The 21,092-nt window shown below is 47.0% G+C and overlaps 1 protein-coding gene across 1 annotated transcript in view; it reads right to left on the reverse strand.

Annotated features, from left to right (window-relative positions):
• Nucleotides 1-21,092, reverse strand: part of LOC144761773 (uncharacterized) — a 101,105-nt gene that overhangs the window by 37,726 nt on the left and 42,287 nt on the right. The window contains exons 4-5 of the mRNA XM_078647018.1: nt 1,601-1,705; nt 1,047-1,157 (exon numbers count right to left, since the gene is read on the reverse strand). Of these exons, the coding sequence (XP_078503144.1) occupies nt 1,047-1,157; nt 1,601-1,705 (216 nt within the window). The remainder of the gene's footprint in view (nt 1-1,046; nt 1,158-1,600; nt 1,706-21,092) is intronic.

Below are 21,092 nucleotides of genomic sequence, written 5' to 3' on the forward strand. Positions count from 1 at the left end.
ATGGGGTAACCAGGGCTGGGCTGCACTTGCAATCCATTCCTGCTGGTAGGATCGGTTCTGGTGTTCCAGTACCAAGAAAATCCAGATGCATGAACACCTTGCCCCTTATAATTGAGCCGAGTGGCATCCCATTCAGGAACACTTCTCTGTTCAACTCGTAATCAAGTTTCAAGTCTACTAAATATGTTATTTGAAATAAAAATAATTTTGGAGCATAACATGGTTTTTGAAGACACGCAGACTTCAGAGACGGGGAGAGTCACCTCTATTTTTCTACTTTATTGCAGGGCACGTTTTGCCTACCAGCCTGTATACCTGAAGCAAGATTACATATCAGAATGAGACTAAGCGTTGAATGGTCCAGCAAATAATTTCTTGTGGGCAGAGGATCTACACATGTGTGCCTAATGAATTTGCAGTATAAAAAGTGGGAAAGCTGGTGAGTTCAGTAAAGGTCGAAAAGGAAAACTGAAGTGGAAGGCAGAGAACTGTGTACAGTTCTAAAGCCATATGGCCCTTATATTATGTAACATTGTCACCAGATGCCGTTTTTCGGGCCAAAGGTCAGTTACATATGTATATAAAAAATCAAACACAAAAGAAGACATCTTAATTTTCCACTTCCTCTAACAAGAGTAAATAAAGTGCAATTATTTATCTTGATGTTCATATTATACAACATTCTCTAAGAATTGTGGGAACATTCTATACTAATTCAGCAGTTTTCCTCTTCACTCGTGCATTCTGAATACACTATTGTAGGTATAACGACAGGAGGAACATACCACATCTGGTATCCTCCTCTCTAGTCTTAGCACCATGTGATAGTAATAGCACAGTAAAATGTATAGGTCTGAAATGTGAAAATATTTACGCTACGTTCACTGGCTGAAAATGAGGCTAGAAGCAAACTAGCAGTGTTTCAATGTGTTTATTTTATCTGGTGACACTGAGATGAAAACCTAGCATACTTAATGAGGAAAAAAAGAGGTAATTTGAGTGCTGGGGCAACATTTTCCTAGAACCAGCGAACAGCGTTTACTGACCTGTAGGCAAAATAAAACTTTCAATTCCATTAGGTGATTGCTGTTCAAGTGGCTCAAAATCATCCTCTTCTTTGATGGGTAAAGAAACAACTGATGTGACAACTACTTGGTCTGTCAAAAGAACAAACAAATAAATCAATTAGTAGTCATTGAACAAATTAGGCCACCAGGAAACATCAAACTAGAAATCCATATAAATACACATTTATTAACAGTTACGATGGAAACAGCTCTTGAGATATTGCATATTTTAAAACACTCCATAACAGGAAGTGCCAAAGTAAGTGGGGAAGGAGGTACATGGAGGAGAGAGGGGTGTTACAAAATAAAGTCATAGGTGAGCTGTGATACCCTTCCTGTTCATTCACAATGCAATCACAGCAATGTAAAAACTCAAGGATGAATGTAACTGTGTAAGAAACAAAGCCACTGACTCTTACAGCAATGTAAGGTCTCTTTTATGTGTCTGTTGTTTGTACCTTTCCCACGATGGGCCGAGTTCAGTGATAATCCAATCAAAGCTGTGGGAAAACTCAAGGATGAAAATAACTTACCTATGCTAGCACTGGGGCTGCTCTCTCTCGTTTGATGATCCATCAAACATTCTGCGGACTTTGCTTCTCTCTTTGAGCAACCGTCAACAAACGGTGATGACAACCCTTGAAAACAGGTAGAAAATAATGATACATTTCAGAAAATTGAGTTTCATGGATTTTAAACAATGAGAAAAAAACAACTTTCAAAGAGCTATATCGTTCATAAGAGAAAGAGGCACGGAAACATTTTAATTTACTCCCTTATCACTTTCTTTTATTGCCTCAAATGAAAAAATTAAGGTAGCTACTGAGTTAAGCATACAATGAATACTTTGTGTAGAAAGTGGGTGAAGTCCATTCTGGCACAAAGTGGATTGAGACCATTGCTTCTTTTAGGAGGTTGGTGTAGGAAGCTGACTATTTGTGTTGTGCACCTAAGGGATACACTAGGCAAATAGTCCAGGTGGCGCTTATTGGTTAATGGGGGCTTTCTTTAAAAATCCCAAATGCTCGCTTTGTGGTAGTGTGGTTGAGCAATTTAGGATTATCAAAGGGGAGTGTTAGGCATTTGTTGCACACACACAGACAATAAATAAGGCACACACTGAATAAGAAAATCTGAGACCAATTAAAAAAATTAGATAGATTTTTATAATAATTTTCATTTCATTTATTTAGATACTTTATTCGGTTTTTAGTAGATAAAACCATAAAAGCAATATTACCACAAACAATACAATATATGGTTAAAACAGAGATCCAAGTCCCATCAGTTATACATATACAAAACAATGACATATAAAAAGTTAAGAAATATATTAAAAAAGACAAATATTGAGAAACAAAATATGAGATAGCAGTAGTTTGGCATATACTTAATTCATCCTACTTTTTCTAAATTTTATAGCTGATTTTAGGAAACCAATCAGGAATAAAGTGCTCTCAGGCTTCAGCAATTGTAAGTAACAGAGGGCTGGAATGACTTGAGTAAAGTTCTGTACTCTAAAAAGGGGCTTTAGAAAAGACCTCCGTGGTATCTCATATAGAGGGCATACAAATAAAAAGTGTACCAGGTCCTGCGGAGACACATTGTCGCAGCCGCAGGACGTTAACACTTGGCCCTTATGGCAACCGCTGGGGACGGCTAGTAGGAGGTGATAGTAGTCTAGCCAAAACCTAGTCAACAAGAAACGCTCATAGCCCGATATAGACCAAGTAAGGTAGGGCTCCAAACTGGGAGTAGTTTTCAACATAATATATTTGCGTACACTGGGTTTAACCAAATCAACCTCGTCACGATTCGATTGCTTTAGGGAGATAAAAGTTTTCTTCACAAAATCCACATCAGTATGTGCAATCGAATCTGGATTCATAAAGAGGCCAGGGCGCCCCAATGCAGAGAAGCAATCTTTTAGATATTTTAGCCATGGAATTTTAAGCATGTAATCTATGGTAAAACATCCTTTAAAAGCAGATGGTTTAGGACCAGATCTTTATTAAGCCAGCACTTAAGCCAAAAGACTAATGGCCGAAGTGCTATAGTGTAAATAATGAACAGGGTACCAGTTTCCTCATGGACTATTTGGTTGGGGGTTCCTGTTGGTACACACAGAAGTTGTTTTAGGAAATTATTCTCTACAACCCCTATACCATCAGCCACCACGTACCCCCATAGTTCCCTTCCATAACTGCCTATTGCAACACTTTTTGCGTTGTAGAGTTTTAAGAGGGCCTCAACCGGGCGCTTGCCCATTTTCTTGGCAAAGTTGAAGAGAGCAGCATTAGCCCTTGTGATTTCTCACCTTTTTCTTCTTTAGCAGTGGTCCCCAGTTTAGCAGGTCATCGACTAAGACTCCCAGGTAAGAGAATATCTTGGTCCTAGGTACCTTCTCTGTGTTGACCATAAACTGATACTGTTTCGTGGTATGCTTCCCCACCTGCATCGTGTAAGATTTACTATTGTTGATAGAAAGGTCACGAGCAGCCATGAAACTGTGGAAAGCGGTTAATAGGGACTGTAGGCCTGTGGCAGTTCTTGCTAGGAGGATGGCGTCGTCCGCGTATAGCAGAACTGGTAAGCCCCTTTCGCCGACATAAGGGTAATCGACTCCAGTGCTGATCAGGCACTCTTCTAGATCGTTAATGTATAAATTGAAAAGAAAGGGGGCCAAGATGCACCCCTGTCTTACACCTCTGTGGACACCAAAGTCCCTGGATACTTTAAGATCTTTTGAGTATCTTACATTGGCCCTTGTTTCCCGGTGTATGTCGCTCAGGAAGTTAACCAATGCTGGTTCGACCCCCATGACGCCCATGGACTCCCATAGCTTCGCCCGGTTAACGCAGTCGAATGCAGATGAGAGATCCATGAACGCCAAGTATATGGTGCCCTGCCTAGCTATGGTGTACTTCCCCAGGATTGTGTACAAGTTGATACATTGAGCCAGTGTGGAGTGCCGTGACCGGAACCCGTACTGTATACTAGAGATGACCCTGTTTGCATCGGCCCATGATGTCAGTCTATTCAAGATTACACCTCCCACAACCTTAACAACAGAGTCGATAAGCGATATCAGCTTGTAACTATTACGATCGCCTTTCTTGAATATTGGCACGATTGTTGAGGTGTCCCAGGACTTTGGACAGCCGTGTTCAGCAGCAGCGTTAACCACTGCGGTCAGAACCGGTGCCATAGTGATACCTTAGACTTAAAGAGATCCGGGGGCATACCATCAGGTCCGGGGGCTTTGTTACTTGTCAACCCTATGATACCTTTCTCTATCTCATTTGGTGTAAAGTGGGGGAAGGCTTGTACCTGGTCATCACTGTGTCTTTCTACCTGTGAGGTATTACTGCTAAAAATAGAAGTAAAATGTGATACCCAATCATCTTCAGTGATGTTAGTATCTACTGCCAGCTCCCTTCTCTAGCGAACAGTGGTCTATTGATAACTCCCCAGAAGCGCTCACTGTTACCCAAAACATTTGGATCAAGTAGTTCTTGCCAGACTTTATTCTTTAAGTCTACTTTTCGCTTTGGCAAAACCTTTTTATAGCTATGGCGTAGTGTCCGAATTAACTGCACATCCCTAGGGCTAGTCTTCAAGGCTGCCTTTAAGGCTTGGGCAGCTTTTGAGCAGGTCTGGTCGAACCATTTAGGGTCACTGTGCAGATTCCCCGCCACCGGGATAGTTAACATAAAGCCTACTTTAGTGGTGATCCCCTCAAAGGCTAACAAGATTTCAGTTGGACGGGATAAGGGACACACACACAACGTCAACTCTGAATCACAGGTTCTGTGTATCCCGTCATATAATTGAACAGAGTTAACGTTCGACCATTTAAGTCGGCGTCTTCCGTCTGTGCTTTTCAGTTCTCCCCGGGTTACCAATTTTTCCCGTCGGGCTAAAAGAATGCCATCAAAGAGGCTACATACTGGATTGTGGTCACTATAGGCACTGTCTTCGATTTTAAAACCCGATATGAAAGACTGAAAGCCATTGGAGAATAGAGTATGATCAATAAAGGACCCCCCAAAGCGCCCTTTAAAAGTTGGGACATGCTGAAAACTGCATTGGTCCACCACTGATAAGGCAGAGACCAAGTCAAACTCATTAATTAAATGGTTCAGCATGTCACCCCTACCTGAGTGCTCAAAATTGAGTCCTTCCATCCTGTGGCAACCCAGGGCTCCCATGGCTGTAAGCGTTGGGTTCCTGCATGGGTGCACATTGAAGTCTCCCATAATCAAAAGCCGGTGGGAATCCCTAGCGCAGTTTAATCTAATAAAATTACTCAGGTCATTAATCCTGGAAACACCTCTTGCGTTTACGGCGTTATAAAAATTAATTAAGAGCACATTTACATTTCCTTTTTTTATGGTCACTGCTTGAATATTAGTGTTGTCTGAGGTTATTGATTGGATAGCACAGTTCAGGGCCATGTCAATGTATATCACTAAACCCCCTTTTGCTCTACCACTGCTAGAACGTTGGGCCGGTACAAATAGAGTTTTATAACCTTCCAGGAATTAATCATTTTCCACCATCCAAGTCTCTTGGAGACAAATCACCGGGAAGGTCTTTATGAACTCTACCCATTTTGGATCTTCTACCTTCCCTGCCAACCCGGCTATATTCCATGTTATTATATTATGTGGCCTTAGACTGGGTTGGGCCACAGGGCAACTATCTTCTAGTCCCTCATCACAAATGATCGTGTTACCTCTGGCTATAATCTGGTCCGTCAGTCCTACCCCCATAGGATTTTTTATAATGGATGATAGCACGTCATTGAGGTCTGTGGTTGACTTTAGTCAATCACAGTCTCCTAGTGAGGACAGGGCTGAAAATCTATTGGACAATGGCATGATTGATTAGCCATGATGGACCTCCTGGGTATCATTCGGTGTCATGTGTGCAGAATGATGGTTAAAAAATTTTAATCTGTGATCAGGTCTAAAACCCTGCATAAGCCTAAGGGCTTGTGGACCGAAGTTGAAGTTATTCGGGGGAATAAGTTGGTAGAAAAAACCCAGGGGGAGCATCTGTATCCCAGTACTAGAATTGGACTTTCTTATATGATTTTCGCGAAATAGTTTCTCAACGATCAAGTGATCATTGAAATTCACGATTATGCAGTCTCCACCTCCTGGCTTCCTTAAGTTTCCAACCCAACCCACACGTCGCACCATTATAATGTTGCGACCAACTTCAGAGCCTGATGAGGTGTTGCCAGAAAGCCAATGCATTACCTTATTCCTAAGTTGGTATAAGGCCTCTGTGGAGCCTTGTGGAAGTGGTGGCACATTACCTAATATAACCACCAGAGGTGTGGATTGAGGGGGCAAATCGATTACCTCGGAATTTCGCTCATTGTTAATAATCTCACCACGGACATCACCACTAATACCCTGTGTGCCCTGTGATGGATTGTTTTCCCTTATCTTTGTAGTCTGCCTGTGTTTTATTATGCCCTCATTAACACAACTTAGCACACGCTACTGTGGCCCGGTACCAGTACACATCCCCTGGAAGTTGTTGTTACTTGTTTCTGGGGTAGTTTCAGAGTTGTGTGGGTCTTGCGTGGGTCCTGCTGCATGGTTGGATTGAGATGCTGGGGTTTGTGAAGTGCTAGCGCCAACCAGGTGGCAATGAGGGGACTGTTTCATGGCCTCGAGCCTGAGCTCTATCTCAGCTAGCTTCAACATGATTGGCGCTAACCTTTCATCCAACGCAGTGCTCAGAACTGATTTGAATGTATCCAGCAGATGTTTCTCACTACCTGGTGCGCCCCTTGCTATTACAGTGTGTGCCTGCTTTTCGTTGAGTTATTTTTTTTTGCTTGGCCTGTTGATGTCTTGCATTTTCTTTTAAGGCCACCAACACGACGACCAGTCCTGTTAGATAAAGGGGATAAGGACAGGCTGAAGTCATTTGGGTCCTCAGGTGATGGTGGTACAGGTCTCTTCCCACCTTTCCCCGAATTGGCAGCTATTGCCGGGCCCTTTTTACTAGCGATGACTATTTCAGGGTACAAAGAATGTGGTACCTCCTCCCCCACGGCTGTAGATCTAACTCCCGCCAGGTCCGGTCCCAAAGGTCCCCCGCTTGCCCCCCCACCATGTGAGCCATTTGGTGGTACATTGGTTTGCTCAACTAGATTGGATTTTTCCCTAAGATGTTGAAGACGACCCACCGGGGATCTGGAGAGGCGCCTATTCACCAACTCGATCTCCTTGTCAATGGCAGATGCTGCCTTAGTTAAGTAAGCTTCCATAGTTGTGACTGTCGACTTCATGACTGGGAGTGCCCCTGGTGGAACAGTCTGGGTCTTCTTGCGGACCATTATAGAAAAACTAATGGAACACGCCTGTTGGCTCAAAAAGGCACCCACACTACAGTGAGTAAACAGTTAAAACAAAGCTCTAGTGACTCAGTACCAACTGTAGTAAGGAAAACAAACCACAGAGTTTCTCAAACCGTGGTAAAAAACAAGGCAAAAACATACATAGCGTGGCCCGACGCAGCCACCTCTAACCCCTGTCTTGGATAAATCAAATAACCAGGTGTATCAGTGGGGATTTATTTGACAGTACCTTCTTAATGATGTGTCCGCTGAGTTGACAGTTAGGGGGGTGGCCCAGCCCGGCCTCTGCCGGCCCCGGACGGCCACAGACGGCCGCCCTTTGCCCGGGCTTAGCCCGCGCGCGTTCCCGCCTCGCGGGGGCTGTCCTCCGGTTAAATGCGCCTCCGGGCGCGGAAGTATCGTGGGCGACTTCCGCCGCTGTGCAGCCTGGGATGTGTAGTCCCCACCTCCGCTCAGCGGCCGCTAAGACTGGGACTGTGGCGGCGGGAGGGGGACTGAGAGCACCAGCAATCCCACCAGAAGAGCGTCTGCACCAGGGAGCAGTTAGGTTCGAGTGTAGAAGCCCCCGTACAGTGTCCTTGACCGCCCGCTCTGCCGGGGCTGTCCTCCGGTTAAATGCGCCTCCGGGCGCGGAAGTATCGTGGGCGACTTCCGCCGCTGTGCAGCCTGGGATGTGTAGTCCCCACCTCCGCTCAGCGGCCCCTAAGACTGGGACTGCGGCGGCGGGAGGGGGGACTGAGAGCACCAGCGACCCCACCAGAAGAGCGTCTGCACCAGGGAGCAGGTAGGTTCGAGTGTAGAAGCCCCCGTAGAGTGTCCCTGACCGCCCGCTCTGCCGGGGCTGTCCTCCGGTTAAATGCGCCTCCGGGCGCGGAAGTATCGTGGGCGACTTCCGCCGCTGTGCAGCTTGGGATGTGTAGTCCCCACCTCCGCTCAGCGGCCGCTAAGACTGGGACTGCGGCGGCGGGAGGGGAGACTGAGAGCACCAGCGACCCCACCAGAAGAGCTTCTGCACCAGGGAGCAGGTAGGTTCGAGTGTAGAAGCCCCCATAGAGTGTCCTTGACCGCCCGCTCTGCCGGGGCTGTCCTCCGGTTAAATGCGCCTCCGGGCGTGGAAGTATCGTGGGCGACTTCCGCCGCTGTGCAGCCTGGGATGTGTAGTCCCCACCTCCGCTCAGCGGCCGCTAAGACTGGGACTGCGGCGGCGGGAGGGGGGACTTAGAGCACTAGCGACCCCACCAGAAGAGCGTCTGCACCAGGGAGCAGGTAGGTTCGAGTGTAGAAGCACCCGTAGAGTTTCCTTAGACACAAAGATCTTTGAAATCGAGTAAGTACTTTTCGAGTTAGCGATTTTCAGAATGACAGAAAATACAGCTGTCAGATATGAGGCATAAGCCTTAAACACAGTAATGTTTTCCTATGGGAGAAACATACACTACCTAGATACACTTGCAATCAAGTTACAGGGTTGTTCTTCTGGACTAAAGGTAAGTAGGGGCCAAGGTCCTTAGAACCACCAGTAGTTTTGATTTACCTGCCCTGGAGTGTCCGGGTGCAGAAGTGGTGGTCGCAAGGGTAGCCTCAAAAGCTACTGCTGAAGTAATTGGGGAAACATGTAATAAGAAAAAGGATGCAATTGGGGACTGGGGAACCAGTTCGGCAGAACCCAAAGGGGAGGTTCGGCTGGCTCTTTAGGGTCTCTGTAGGAAGGGTGCACTGTTGGTAGGCTCGGGCTCAGGTGCAGAGCGGTTTTGTTCAGCAGATTGCTTGCGTTGGAGGCTCTCACTTCTTAGGTTGACCTGGAGATGGAGACAAAACAGGACAACTGGGCTAATCTCGACGATGGCCTCTCTGATGCTGATGTTCTATATCGTTAGGTCTGTCGCGGAGGTGTTGCCGTCCGGGCTGGACACTGAACAAGACCTGGTTGTTGCAAGAGCTCTGATACTCTGGATATTGGTGCTGAAGGGCTCCTGAAGGGTCTAGCGTCTCAAAATGCGCTAGAGAGATAGGGCTGACCTCAGGGGGCTTGAAGTACCTTCTCCTGGGCTGTTGCTGCATAGATGGACCAGAACGGTGAACTCAACTTTGCTGTTGGTGCCTGCAGGAAAGGGGCTCCTCCACTTCAAGGGGATGCTGGCTTGTTGGCGAAGGGCTGGCATCCCCTCCAAGGTTTAGGGAGGATGCACAGCTGAAGGACTAGTCGGATCTTTGACAGGAGCTATTAGGCAGGGTTTGGCACCAAAGTCCACAGCTACTCCACAATTCTCACGTCTTCAGCTCTTCTTTGTCAGTCTTCCTCTTTCAGGCAGACTGATCTAAGTTCCTGGTGTTATAGAACCACCTAAATACTAAATGTAGGGGCATTAAGGGGAGTGTAGGGTAGTGGCCAATGGGCTACTTACCCAAGGGTCACTACACCCCCTATATGACCACTTCCTGTGGGGAGAGGGCATAACCCTGTCCCAGAGTTCCTAATTCCACCAAAACCAAGCTGGTGGTACTCTTTTTCGTGAAGCACATCATGTAGTCCACCTTAGCGGTGTGACTAACCTGGAGGTGCAACACGCCTACTTGCTTGGCTAATTTCCCACAAGTCCTGGTGCCAAATGCGCCTCATGGCAGGGGGTGGCATTTTCCAGGTCTGGGAGAAGCGGAGGTCGCATCTCAAATGTGGCAGAGACTTTGGCGCCACTGGCCTTGATATAATAATAATAATAATAATCCACATTTGTATAGCGCACAATCACCCGTTAGGGTCTCTAGGCGCTCGGGGCCGTCGGGAAGATTAAGCAAGCTATTGCCCAGAGTCGCATGGTGCTGGGCTAACCTGCCGCTGGAGCTGGGGATCGAACCCTGATCCCCAGATTCCAGCGTCAGTCGCCCTGGCCGCGGCGCCACACCTCTCCCCTATATACTAAATCACTACCCATCCTGCTGTGGGAGTGTGAACACCTTCCTCCGGAGTCACCATTGTTTCTGGCCTCGGAGAGCGTTGGCTCTCTCCTGCAGGGGATCAGAAACTTGTCAGTTGTGGCAGGCTGGATGATACCCGTCAGCTAGCACACTAGATACTGTTTTTCAGAGGGCACCTCTAAGGTACCCTCTGGGTGCATGCCAAAATAAATCTAGTACTGGCAACAGTATGGATTCATTAAGACAAAGTACTTGATCCTAAACACCAGAGATTTCAATAAAGCCATCATGTAGCTGGGGAGCTCGTAATGACCACTTCCCGGTGCATGTACTTAGGATGGCTTAACTGTTCACGTGTAGCATCCAGTAATTGAAGTAGACAGCACGGGGCATAGCTGCTCATGCAGATATGCCCGCACGTGTATTATAATGCGCCCTGCCATAGGGCTACAAGGCCTGCTGTAAGGGTGACATACATATATTACTAGCAGTGACTTTGGTATGGCACACAGTGCATGTGCCATGTCGCGTTTTCACTCACGGTTTGCACCATTACATGCAGTCTGCAGTGGCAGCCTGCATTCTATTTGTAGAGAAGTCCCTTAGGGCGGTATAATACATTCTCGAGTCCTGAGGGACCCTCTTTAGTACCCAGCCTCTAAGTACCAGGGTTACCACTTACTAGGGACTTACAGGAGTGATGAAGTGTGTGCCAAATTGGTTGCAATTAGACCATTTTGCCTTATTTTTAAGGAAAGAGCACTGACACTGGGGCCTGTTGGAAGTGACTCAGTGCACATCAGTCGAAAAACATCAGTACCAGTGGCAAATAGTGGAGGTGACCAAGACAAAAAGGGGGATACAGTTGGGATACTATTTTTCTACTAGCATGTGCACTGCTTACATTTCTATGATGGGGACTACTTAATTTGAGCAACACAATACACCACATGACTACTCCTAACTATAATTCTAGTGATCTGACTTATAATTTTCCAAGGAATGAATAAGAATATACTTTGAGAGCCCAGTGAATATGAGCAGTAATAAGTCTGGTAGAAAACTCTATTTCTTAAAGACTTCATTTTCTATAAGGTGAATACTCTGGGTATTGGTGCTGAAGGGCTCCTGAAGGGTCTAGCGTCTCAAAATGCGCTAGAGAGATAGGGCTGACCTCAGGGGGCTTGAAGTACCTTCTCCTGGGCTGTTGCTGCATAGGTGGACCAGCAGAACGGTGAACTCAACTTTGCGGTTGGTGCCTGCAGGAAAGTGGCTCCTCCACTTCAATGGGATGCTGACTTGTTGGCGAAGGGCTGGCATCCCCTCCAAGGTTTAGGGAGGATGCACAGCTGAAGGACTAGTCGGATCTTTGACAGGCGCTATTAGGCAGGGTTTGGCACCAAAGTCCACAGCTACTCCACAATGTTCACGTCTTCAGCTCTTCTTTGTCAGTCTTCTTCTTTCAGGCAGACTGATCTAAGTTCCTGGTGTTATAGAACCACCTAAATACTAAATGTAGGGGCATTAAGGGGAGTGAAGGGTAGTGGCCAATGGGCTACTTACCCAAGGGTCACTACACCCCCTATATGACCACTTCCTGTGGGGAGAGGCATAACCCTGTGCCAGAGTTCCTAATTCCACCAAAACCAAGCTGGTGGTACTCTTTTTCGTGAAGCACATCAGGTAGTCCACCTTAGCGGTGTGACTAACCTGGAGGTGCAACACGCCTACTTGCTTGGCTAATTTCCCACAAGTCCTGATGCCAAATGCGCCTCATGGCAGGGGGTGGCATCTTCCAGGTCTGGGAGAAGCGGAGGTCGCATATCAAATGTGTCAGAGACTTTGGCGCCACTGGCCTTGATATACTAAATCACTACCCATCCTGCTGGGATGTATGACGGTATAACGCATACTTTTACTCCGCAGACCATTACAACGCGACTTTTACTCCGCATACCGTTACAACGCATAGCGCCTTGGGGCGCTGGATAGTGGTAAGTATAATTTACTATTCTAACTCCAGTCCCCGTGGACCCTAGGGAAGGTGTTGGATAGTAAATTATACTTATTCCCTATCCTAGAGCGCCCCCCAGCGCAATGCGTTGTAATGGTATGCGGAGTAATGGTCGCGTTGTAATGGGTCTGCGGAGTAAAAGATCCGTTGTAACGGGTGTATACCATCCTGCTGTGGGAGTGTGAACACCTTCCTCCGGAGTCACCATTGTTTCTGGCCTCGGAGAGCGTTGGCTCTCTCCTGCAGGGGATCAGAAACTTGTCAGTTGTGGCAGGCTGGATGATACCCGTCAGCTAGCACACTAGATACTGTTTTTCAGAGGGCACCTCTAAGGTACCCTCTGGGTGCATGCCAAAATAAATCTAGTACTGGCAACAGTATGGATTCATTAAGACAAAGTACTTGATCCTAAACACCAGAGATTTCAATAAAGCCATCATGTAGCTGGGGAGCTCGTAATGACCACTTCCCGGTGCATGTACTTAGGATGGCTTAACTGTTCACGTGTAGCATCCAGTAATTGAAGTAGACAGCACGGGGCATAGCTGCTCATGCAGATATGCCCGCACGTGTATTATAATGCGCCCTGCCATAGGGCTACAAGGCCTGCTGCAAGGGTGACATACATATATTACTAGCAGTGACTTTGGAATGGCACACAGTGCATGTGCCATGTCGCGTTTTCACTCACGGTTTGCACCATTACATGCAGTCTGCAGTGGCAGCCTGCATTCTATTTGTAGAGAAGTCCCTTAGGGCGGTATAATACATTCTCGAGTCCTGAGGGACCCTCTTTAGTACCCAGCCTCTAAGTACCAGGGTTACCACTTACTAGGGTCTTACAGGAGTGATGAAGTGTGTGCCAAATTGGTTACAATTAGACCATTTTGCCTTATTTTTAAGGAAAGAGCACTGACACTGGGGCCTGTTGGAAGTGACTCAGTGCACATCAGTCGAAAAACATCAGTACCAGTGGCAAAAAGTGGAGGTGACCAAGACAAAAAGGGGGATACAGTTGGGATACTATTTTTCTATTAGCACGTGCACTGCTTATATTTCTATGATGGGGACTACTTAATTTGAGCAACACAATACTCCACATGACTACTCCTAACTATAATTCTAGTGATCTGACTTCTAATTTTCCAAGGAATGAATAAGAATATACTTTGAGAGCCCAGTGAATATGAGCAGTAATAAGTCTGGTAGAAAACTCTATTTCTTAAAGACTTCATTTTCTATAAGGTGAATACTCTGGGTATTGGTGCTGAAGGGCTCCTGAAGGGTCTAGCGTCTCAAAATGCGCTAGAGAGATAGGGCTGACCTCAGGGGGCTTGAAGTACCTTCTCCTGGGCTGTTGCTGCATAGGTGGACCAGCAGAACGGTGAACTCAACTTTGCGGTTGGTGCCTGCAGGAAAGTGGCTCCTCCACTTCAAGGGGATGCTGACTTGTTTGGCGAAGGGCTGGCATCCCCTCCAAGGTTTAGGGAGGATGCACAGCTGAAGGACTAGTCGGATCTTTGACAGGCGCTATTAGGCAGGGTTTGGCACCAAAGTCCACAGCTACTCCACAATTTTCACGTCTTCAGCTCTTCTTTGTCAGTCTTCTTCTTTCAGGCAGACTGATCTAAGTTCCTGGTGTTATAGAACCACCTAAATACTAAATGTAGGGGCATTAAGGGGAGTGAAGGGTAGTGGCCAATGGGCTACTTACCCAAGGGTCACTACACCCCCTATATGACCACTTCCTGTGGGGAGAGGGCATAACCCTGTCCCAGAGTTCCTAATTCCACCAAAACCAAGCTGGTGGTACTCTTTTTCGTGAAGCACATCATGTAGTCCACCTTAGCGGTGTGACTAACCTGGAGGTGCAACACGCCTACTTGCTTGGCTAATTTCCCACAAGTCCTGGTGCCAAATGCGCCTCATGGCAGGGGGTGGCATTTTTCAGGTCTGGGAGAAGCGGAGGTCGCATCTCAAATGTGGCAGAGACTTTGGCGCCACTGGCCTTGATATACTAAATCACTACCCATCCTGCTGTGGGAGTGTGAACACCTTCCTCCGGAGTCACCATTGTTTCTGGCCTCGGAGAGCGTTGGCTCTCTCCTGCAGGGGATCAGAAACTTGTCAGTTGTGGCAGGCTGGATGATACCCGTCAGCTAGCACACTAGATACTGTTTTTCAGAGGGCACCTCTAAGGTACCCTCTGGGTGCATGCCAAAATAAATCTAGTACTGGCAACAGTATGGATTCATTAAGACAAAGTACTTGATCCTAAACACCAGAGATTTCAATAAAGCCATCATGTAGCTGGGGAGCTCGTAATGACCACTTCCCGGTGCATGTACTTAGGATGGCTTAACTGTTCACGTGTAGCATCCAGTAATTGAAGTAGACAGCACGGGGCATAGCTGCTCATGCAGATATGCCCGCACGTGTATTATAATGCGCCCTGCCATAGGGCTACAAGGCCTGCTGCAAGGGTGACATACATATATTACTAGCAGTGACTTTAGAATGGCACACAGTGCATGTGCCATGTCGCGTTTTCACTCACGGTTTGCACCATTACATGCAGTCTGCAGTGGCAGCCTGCATTCTATTTGTAGAGAAGTCCCTTAGGGCGGTATAATACATTCTCGAGTCCTGAGGGACCCTCTTTAGTACCCAGCCTCTAAGTACCAGGGTTACCACTTACTAGGGTCTTACAGGAGTGATGAAGTGTGTGCCAAATTGGTTACAATTAGACCATTTTGCCTTATTTTTAAGGAAAGAGCACTGACACTGGGGCCTGTTGGAAGTGACTCAGTGCACATCAGTCGAAAAACATCAGTACCAGTGGCAAAAAGTGGAGGTGACCAAGACAAAAAGGGGGATACAGTTGGGATACTATTTTTCTATTAGCACGTGCACTGCTTATATTTCTATGATGGGGACTACTTAATTTGAGCAACACAATACTCCACATGACTACTCCTAACTATAATTCTAGTGATCTGACTTCTAATTTTCCAAGGAATGAATAAGAATATACTTTGAGAGCCCAGTGAATATGAGCAGTAATAAGTCTGGTAGAAAACTCTATTTCTTAAAGACTTCATTTTCTATAAGGTGAATACTCTGGGTATTGGTGCTGAAGGGCTCCTGAAGGGTCTAGCGTCTCAAAATGCGCTAGAGAGATAGGGCTGACCTCAGGGGGCTTGAAGTACCTTCTCCTGGGCTGTTGCTGCATAGGTGGACCAGCAGAACGGTGAACTCAACTTTGCGGTTGGTGCCTGCAGGAAAGTGGCTCCTCCACTTCAAGGGGATGCTGACTTGTTTGGCGAAGGGCTGGCATCCCCTCCAAGGTTTAGGGAGGATGCACAGCTGAAGGACTAGTCGGATCTTTGACAGGCGCTATTAGGCAGGGTTTGGCACCAAAGTCCACAGCTACTCCACAATTTTCACGTCTTCAGCTCTTCTTTGTCAGTCTTCTTCTTTCAGGCAGACTGATCTAAGTTCCTGGTGTTATAGAACCACCTAAATACTAAATGTAGGGGCATTAAGGGGAGTGAAGGGTAGTGGCCAATGGGCTACTTACCCAAGGGTCACTACACCCCCTATATGACCACTTCCTGTGGGGAGAGGGCATAACCCTGTCCCAGAGTTCCTAATTCCACCAAAACCAAGCTGGTGGTACTCTTTTTCGTGAAGCACATCATGTAGTCCACCTTAGCGGTGTGACTAACCTGGAGGTGCAACACGCCTACTTGCTTGGCTAATTTCCCACAAGTCCTGGTGCCAAATGCGCCTCATGGCAGGGGGTGGCATTTTTCAGGTCTGGGAGAAGCGGAGGTCGCATCTCAAATGTGGCAGAGACTTTGGCGCCACTGGCCTTGATGTACTAAATCACTACCCATCCTGCTGTGGGAGTGTGAACACCTTCCTCCGGAGTCACCATTGTTTCTGGCCTCGGAGAGCGTTGGCTCTCTCCTGCAGGGGATCAGAAACTTGTCAGTTGTGGCAGGCTGGATGATACCCGTCAGCTAGCACACTAGATACTGTTTTTCAGAGGGCACCTCTAAGGTACCCTCTGGGTGCATGCCAAAATAAATCTAGTACTGGCAACAGTATGGATTCATTAAGACAAAGTACTTGATCCTAAACACCAGAGATTTCAATAAAGCCATCATGTAGCTGGGGAGCTCGTAATGACCACTTCCCGGTGCATGTACTTAGGATGGCTTAACTGTTCACGTGTAGCATCCAGTAATTGAAGTAGACAGCACGGGGCATAGCTGCTCATGCAGATATGCCCGCACGTGTATTATAATGCGCCCTGCCATAGGGCTACAAGGCCTGCTGTAAGGGTGACATACATATATTACTAGCAGTGACTTTGGTATGGCACACAGTGCATGTGCCATGTCGAGTTTTCACTCACGGTTTGCACCATTACATGCAGTCTGCAGTGGCAGCCTGCATTCTATTTGTAGAGAAGTCCCTTAGGGCGGTATAATACATTCTCGAGTCCTGAGGGACCCTCTTTAGTACCCAGCCTCTAAGTACCAGGGTTACCACTTACTAGGGACTTACAGGAGTGATGAAGTGTGTGCCAAATTGGTTACAATTAGACCATTTTGCCTTATTTTTAAGGAAAGAGCACTGACACTGGGGCCTGTTGGAAGTGACTCAGTGCACATCAGTCGAAAAACATCAGTACCAGTGGCAAATAGTGGAGGTGACCAAGACAAAAAGGGGGATACAGTTGGGATACTATTTTTCTACTAGCATGTGCACTGCTTACATTTCTATGATGGGGACTACTTAATTTGAGCAACACAATACACCACATGACTACTCCTAACTATAATTCTAGTGATCTGACTTATAATTTTCCAAGGAATGAATAAGAATATACTTTGAGAGCCCAGTGAATATGAGCAGTAATAAGTCTGGTAGAAAACTCTATTTCTTAAAGACTTCATTTTCTATAAGGTGAATACTCTGGGTATTGGTGCTGAAGGGCTCCTGAAGGGTCTAGCGTCTCAAAATGCGCTAGAGAGATAGGGCTGACCTCAGGGGGCTTGAAGTACCTTCTCCTGGGCTGTTGCTGCATAGGTGGACCAGCAGAACGGTGAACTCAACTTTGCGGTTGGTGCCTGCAGGAAAGTGGCTCCTCCACTTCAATGGGATGCTGACTTGTTGGCGAAGGGCTGGCATCCCCTCCAAGGTTTAGGGAGGATGCACAGCTGAAGGACTAGTCGGATCTTTGACAGGCGCTATTAGGCAGGGTTTGGCACCAAAGTCCACAGCTACTCCACAATGTTCACGTCTTCAGCTCTTCTTTGTCAGTCTTCTTCTTTCAGGCAGACTGATCTAAGTTCCTGGTGTTATAGAACCACCTAAATACTAAATGTAGGGGCATTAAGGGGAGTGAAGGGTAGTGGCCAATGGGCTACTTACCCAAGGGTCACTACACCCCCTATATGACCACTTCCTGTGGGGAGAGGCATAACCCTGTGCCAGAGTTCCTAATTCCACCAAAACCAAGCTGGTGGTACTCTTTTTCGTGAAGCACATCAGGTAGTCCACCTTAGCGGTGTGACTAACCTGGAGGTGCAACACGCCTACTTGCTTGGCTAATTTCCCACAAGTCCTGATGCCAAATGCGCCTCATGGCAGGGGGTGGCATCTTCCAGGTCTGGGAGAAGCGGAGGTCGCATATCAAATGTGTCAGAGACTTTGGCGCCACTGGCCTTGATATAGTAAATCACTACCCATCCTGCTGGGATGTATGACGTTATAACGCATACTTTTACTCCGCAGACCATTACAACGCGACTTTTACTCCGCATACCGTTACAACGCATAGCGCCTTGGGGCGCTGGATAGTGGTAAGTATAATTTACTATTCTAACTCCAGTCCCCGTGGACCCTAGGGAAGGTGTTGGATAGTAAATTATACTTATTCCCTATCCTAGAGCGCCCCCCAGCGCAATGCGTTGTAATGGTATGCGGAGTAATGGTCGCGTTGTAATGGGTCTGCAGAGTAAAAGATCCATTGTAACGGGTGTATACCATCCTGCTGTGGGAGTGTGAACACCTTCCTCCGGAGTCACCATTGTTTCTGGCCTCGGAGAGCGTTGGCTCTCTCCTGCAGGGGATCAGAAACTTGTCAGTTGTGGCAGGCTGGATGATACCCGTCAGCTAGCACACTAGATACTGTTTTTCAGAGGGCACCTCTAAGGTACCCTCTGGGTGCATGCCAAAATAAATCTAGTACTGGCAACAGTATGGATTCATTAAGACAAAGTACTTGATCCTAAACACCAGAGATTTCAATAAAGCCATCATGTAGCTGGGGAGCTCGTAATGACCACTTCCCGGTGCATGTACTTAGGATGGCTTAACTGTTCACGTGTAGCATCCAGTAATTGAAGTAGACAGCACGGGGCATAGCTGCTCATGCAGATATGCCCGTACGTGTATTATAATGCGCCCTGCCATAGGGCTACAAGGCCTGCTGCAAGGGTGACATACATATATTACTAGCAGTGACTTTGGTATGGCACACAGTGCATGTGCCATGTCGCGTTTTCACTCACGGTTTGCACCATTACATGCAGTCTGCAGTGGCAGCCTGCATTCTATTTGTAGAGAAGTCCCTTAGGGCGGTATAATACATTCTCGAGTCCTGAGGGACCCTCTTTAGTACCCAGCCTCTAAGTACCAGGGTTACCACTTACTAGGGTCTTACAGGAGTGATGAAGTGTGTGCCAAATTGGTTACAATTAGACCATTTTGCCTTATTTTTAAGGAAAGAGCACTGACACTGGGGCCTGTTGGAAGTGACTCAGTGCACATCAGTCGAAAAACATCAGTACCAGTGGCAAAAAGTGGAGGTGACCAAGACAAAAAGGGGGATACAGTTGGGATACTATTTTTCTATTAGCACGTGCACTGCTTATATTTCTATGATGGGAACTACTTAATTTGAGCAACACAATACTCCACATGACTACTCCTAACTATAATTCTAGTGATCTGACTTCTAATTTTCCAAGGAATGAATAAGAATATACTTTGAGAGCCCAGTGAATATGAGCAGTAATAAGTCTGGTAGAAAACTCTATTTCTTAAAGACTTCATTTTCTATAAGGTGAATACTCTGGGTATTGGTGCTGAAGGGCTCCTGAAGGGTCTAGCGTCTCAAAATGCGCTAGAGAGATAGGGCTGACCTGAGGGGGCTTGAAGTACCTTCTCCTGGGCTGTTGCTGCATAGGTGGACCAGCAGAACGGTGAACTCAACTTTGCGGTTGGTGCCTGCAGGAAAGTGGCTCCTCCACTTCAAGGGGATGCTGACTTGTTTGGCGAAGGGCTGGCATCCCCTCCAAGGTTTAGGGAGGATGCACAGCTGAAGGACTAGTCGGATCTTTGACAGGCGCTATTAGGCAGGGTTTGGCACCAAAGTCCACAGCTACTCCACAATTTTCACGTCTTCAGCTCTTCTTTGTCAGTCTTCTTCTTTCAGGCAGACTGATCTAAGTTCCTGGTGTTATAGAACCACCTAAATACTAAATGTAGGGGCATTAAGGGGAGTGAAGGGTAGTGGCCAATGGGCTACTTACCCAAGGGTCACTACACCCCCTATATGACCACTTCCTGTGGGGAGAGGGCATAACCCTGTGCCAGAGTTCCTAATTCCACCAAAACCAAGCTGGTGGTACTCTTTTTCGTGAAGCACATCAGGTAGTCCACCTTAGCGGTGTGACTAACCTGGAGGTGCAACACGCCTACTTGCTTGGCTAATTTCCCACAAGTCCTGATGCCAAATGCGCCTCATGGCAGGGGGTGGCATCTTCCAGGTCTGGGAGAAGCGGAGGTCGCATATCAAATGTGGCAGAGACTTTGGCGCCACTGGCCCTGATATACTAAATCACTACCCATCCTGCTGTGGGAGTGTGAACACCTTCCTCCGGAGTCACCATTGTTTCTGGCTTCGGAGAGCGTTGGCTCTCTCCTGCAGGGGATCAGAAACTTGTCAGTTGTGGCAGGCTGGATGATACCCGTCAGCTAGCACACTAGATACTGTTTTTCAGAGGGCACCTCGAAGGTACCCTCTGGGTGCATGGCAAAATAAATCTAGTACTGGCAACAGTATGGATTCATTAAGACAAAGTACTTGATCCTAAACACCAGCGATTTCAATAAAGCCATCATGTAGCTGGGGAGCTCGTAATGACCACTTCCCGGTGCATGTACTTAGGATGGCTTAACTGTTCACGTGTAGCATCCAGTAATTGAAGTAGACAACACGGGGCATAGCTGCTCATGCAGATATGCCCGCACGTGTAATATAATGCGCCCTGCCATAGGGCTACAAGGCCTGCTGTAAGGGTGACATACATATATTACTAGCAGTGACTTTGGTATGGCACACAGTGCATGTGCCATGTCGCATTTTCACTCACGGTTTGCACCATTACATGCAGTCTGCAGTGGTAGCCTGCATTCTATTTGTAGAGAAGTCCCTTAGGGCGGTATAATACATTCTCGAGTCCTGAGGGGCCCTCTTTAGTACCCAGCCTCTAAGTACCAGGGTTACCACTTACTAGGGTCTTACAGGAGAGATGAAGTGTGTGCCAAATTAGTTACAATTAGACCATTTTGCCTTATTTTTAAGGAAAGAGCACTGACACTGGGGCCTGTTGGAAGTGACTCAGTGCACATC

Source organism: Lissotriton helveticus, chromosome 6 (genome assembly GCF_964261635.1).
Source record: "Lissotriton helveticus chromosome 6, aLisHel1.1, whole genome shotgun sequence".
NCBI classification, from domain to species: domain Eukaryota; kingdom Metazoa; phylum Chordata; class Amphibia; order Caudata; family Salamandridae; genus Lissotriton; species Lissotriton helveticus.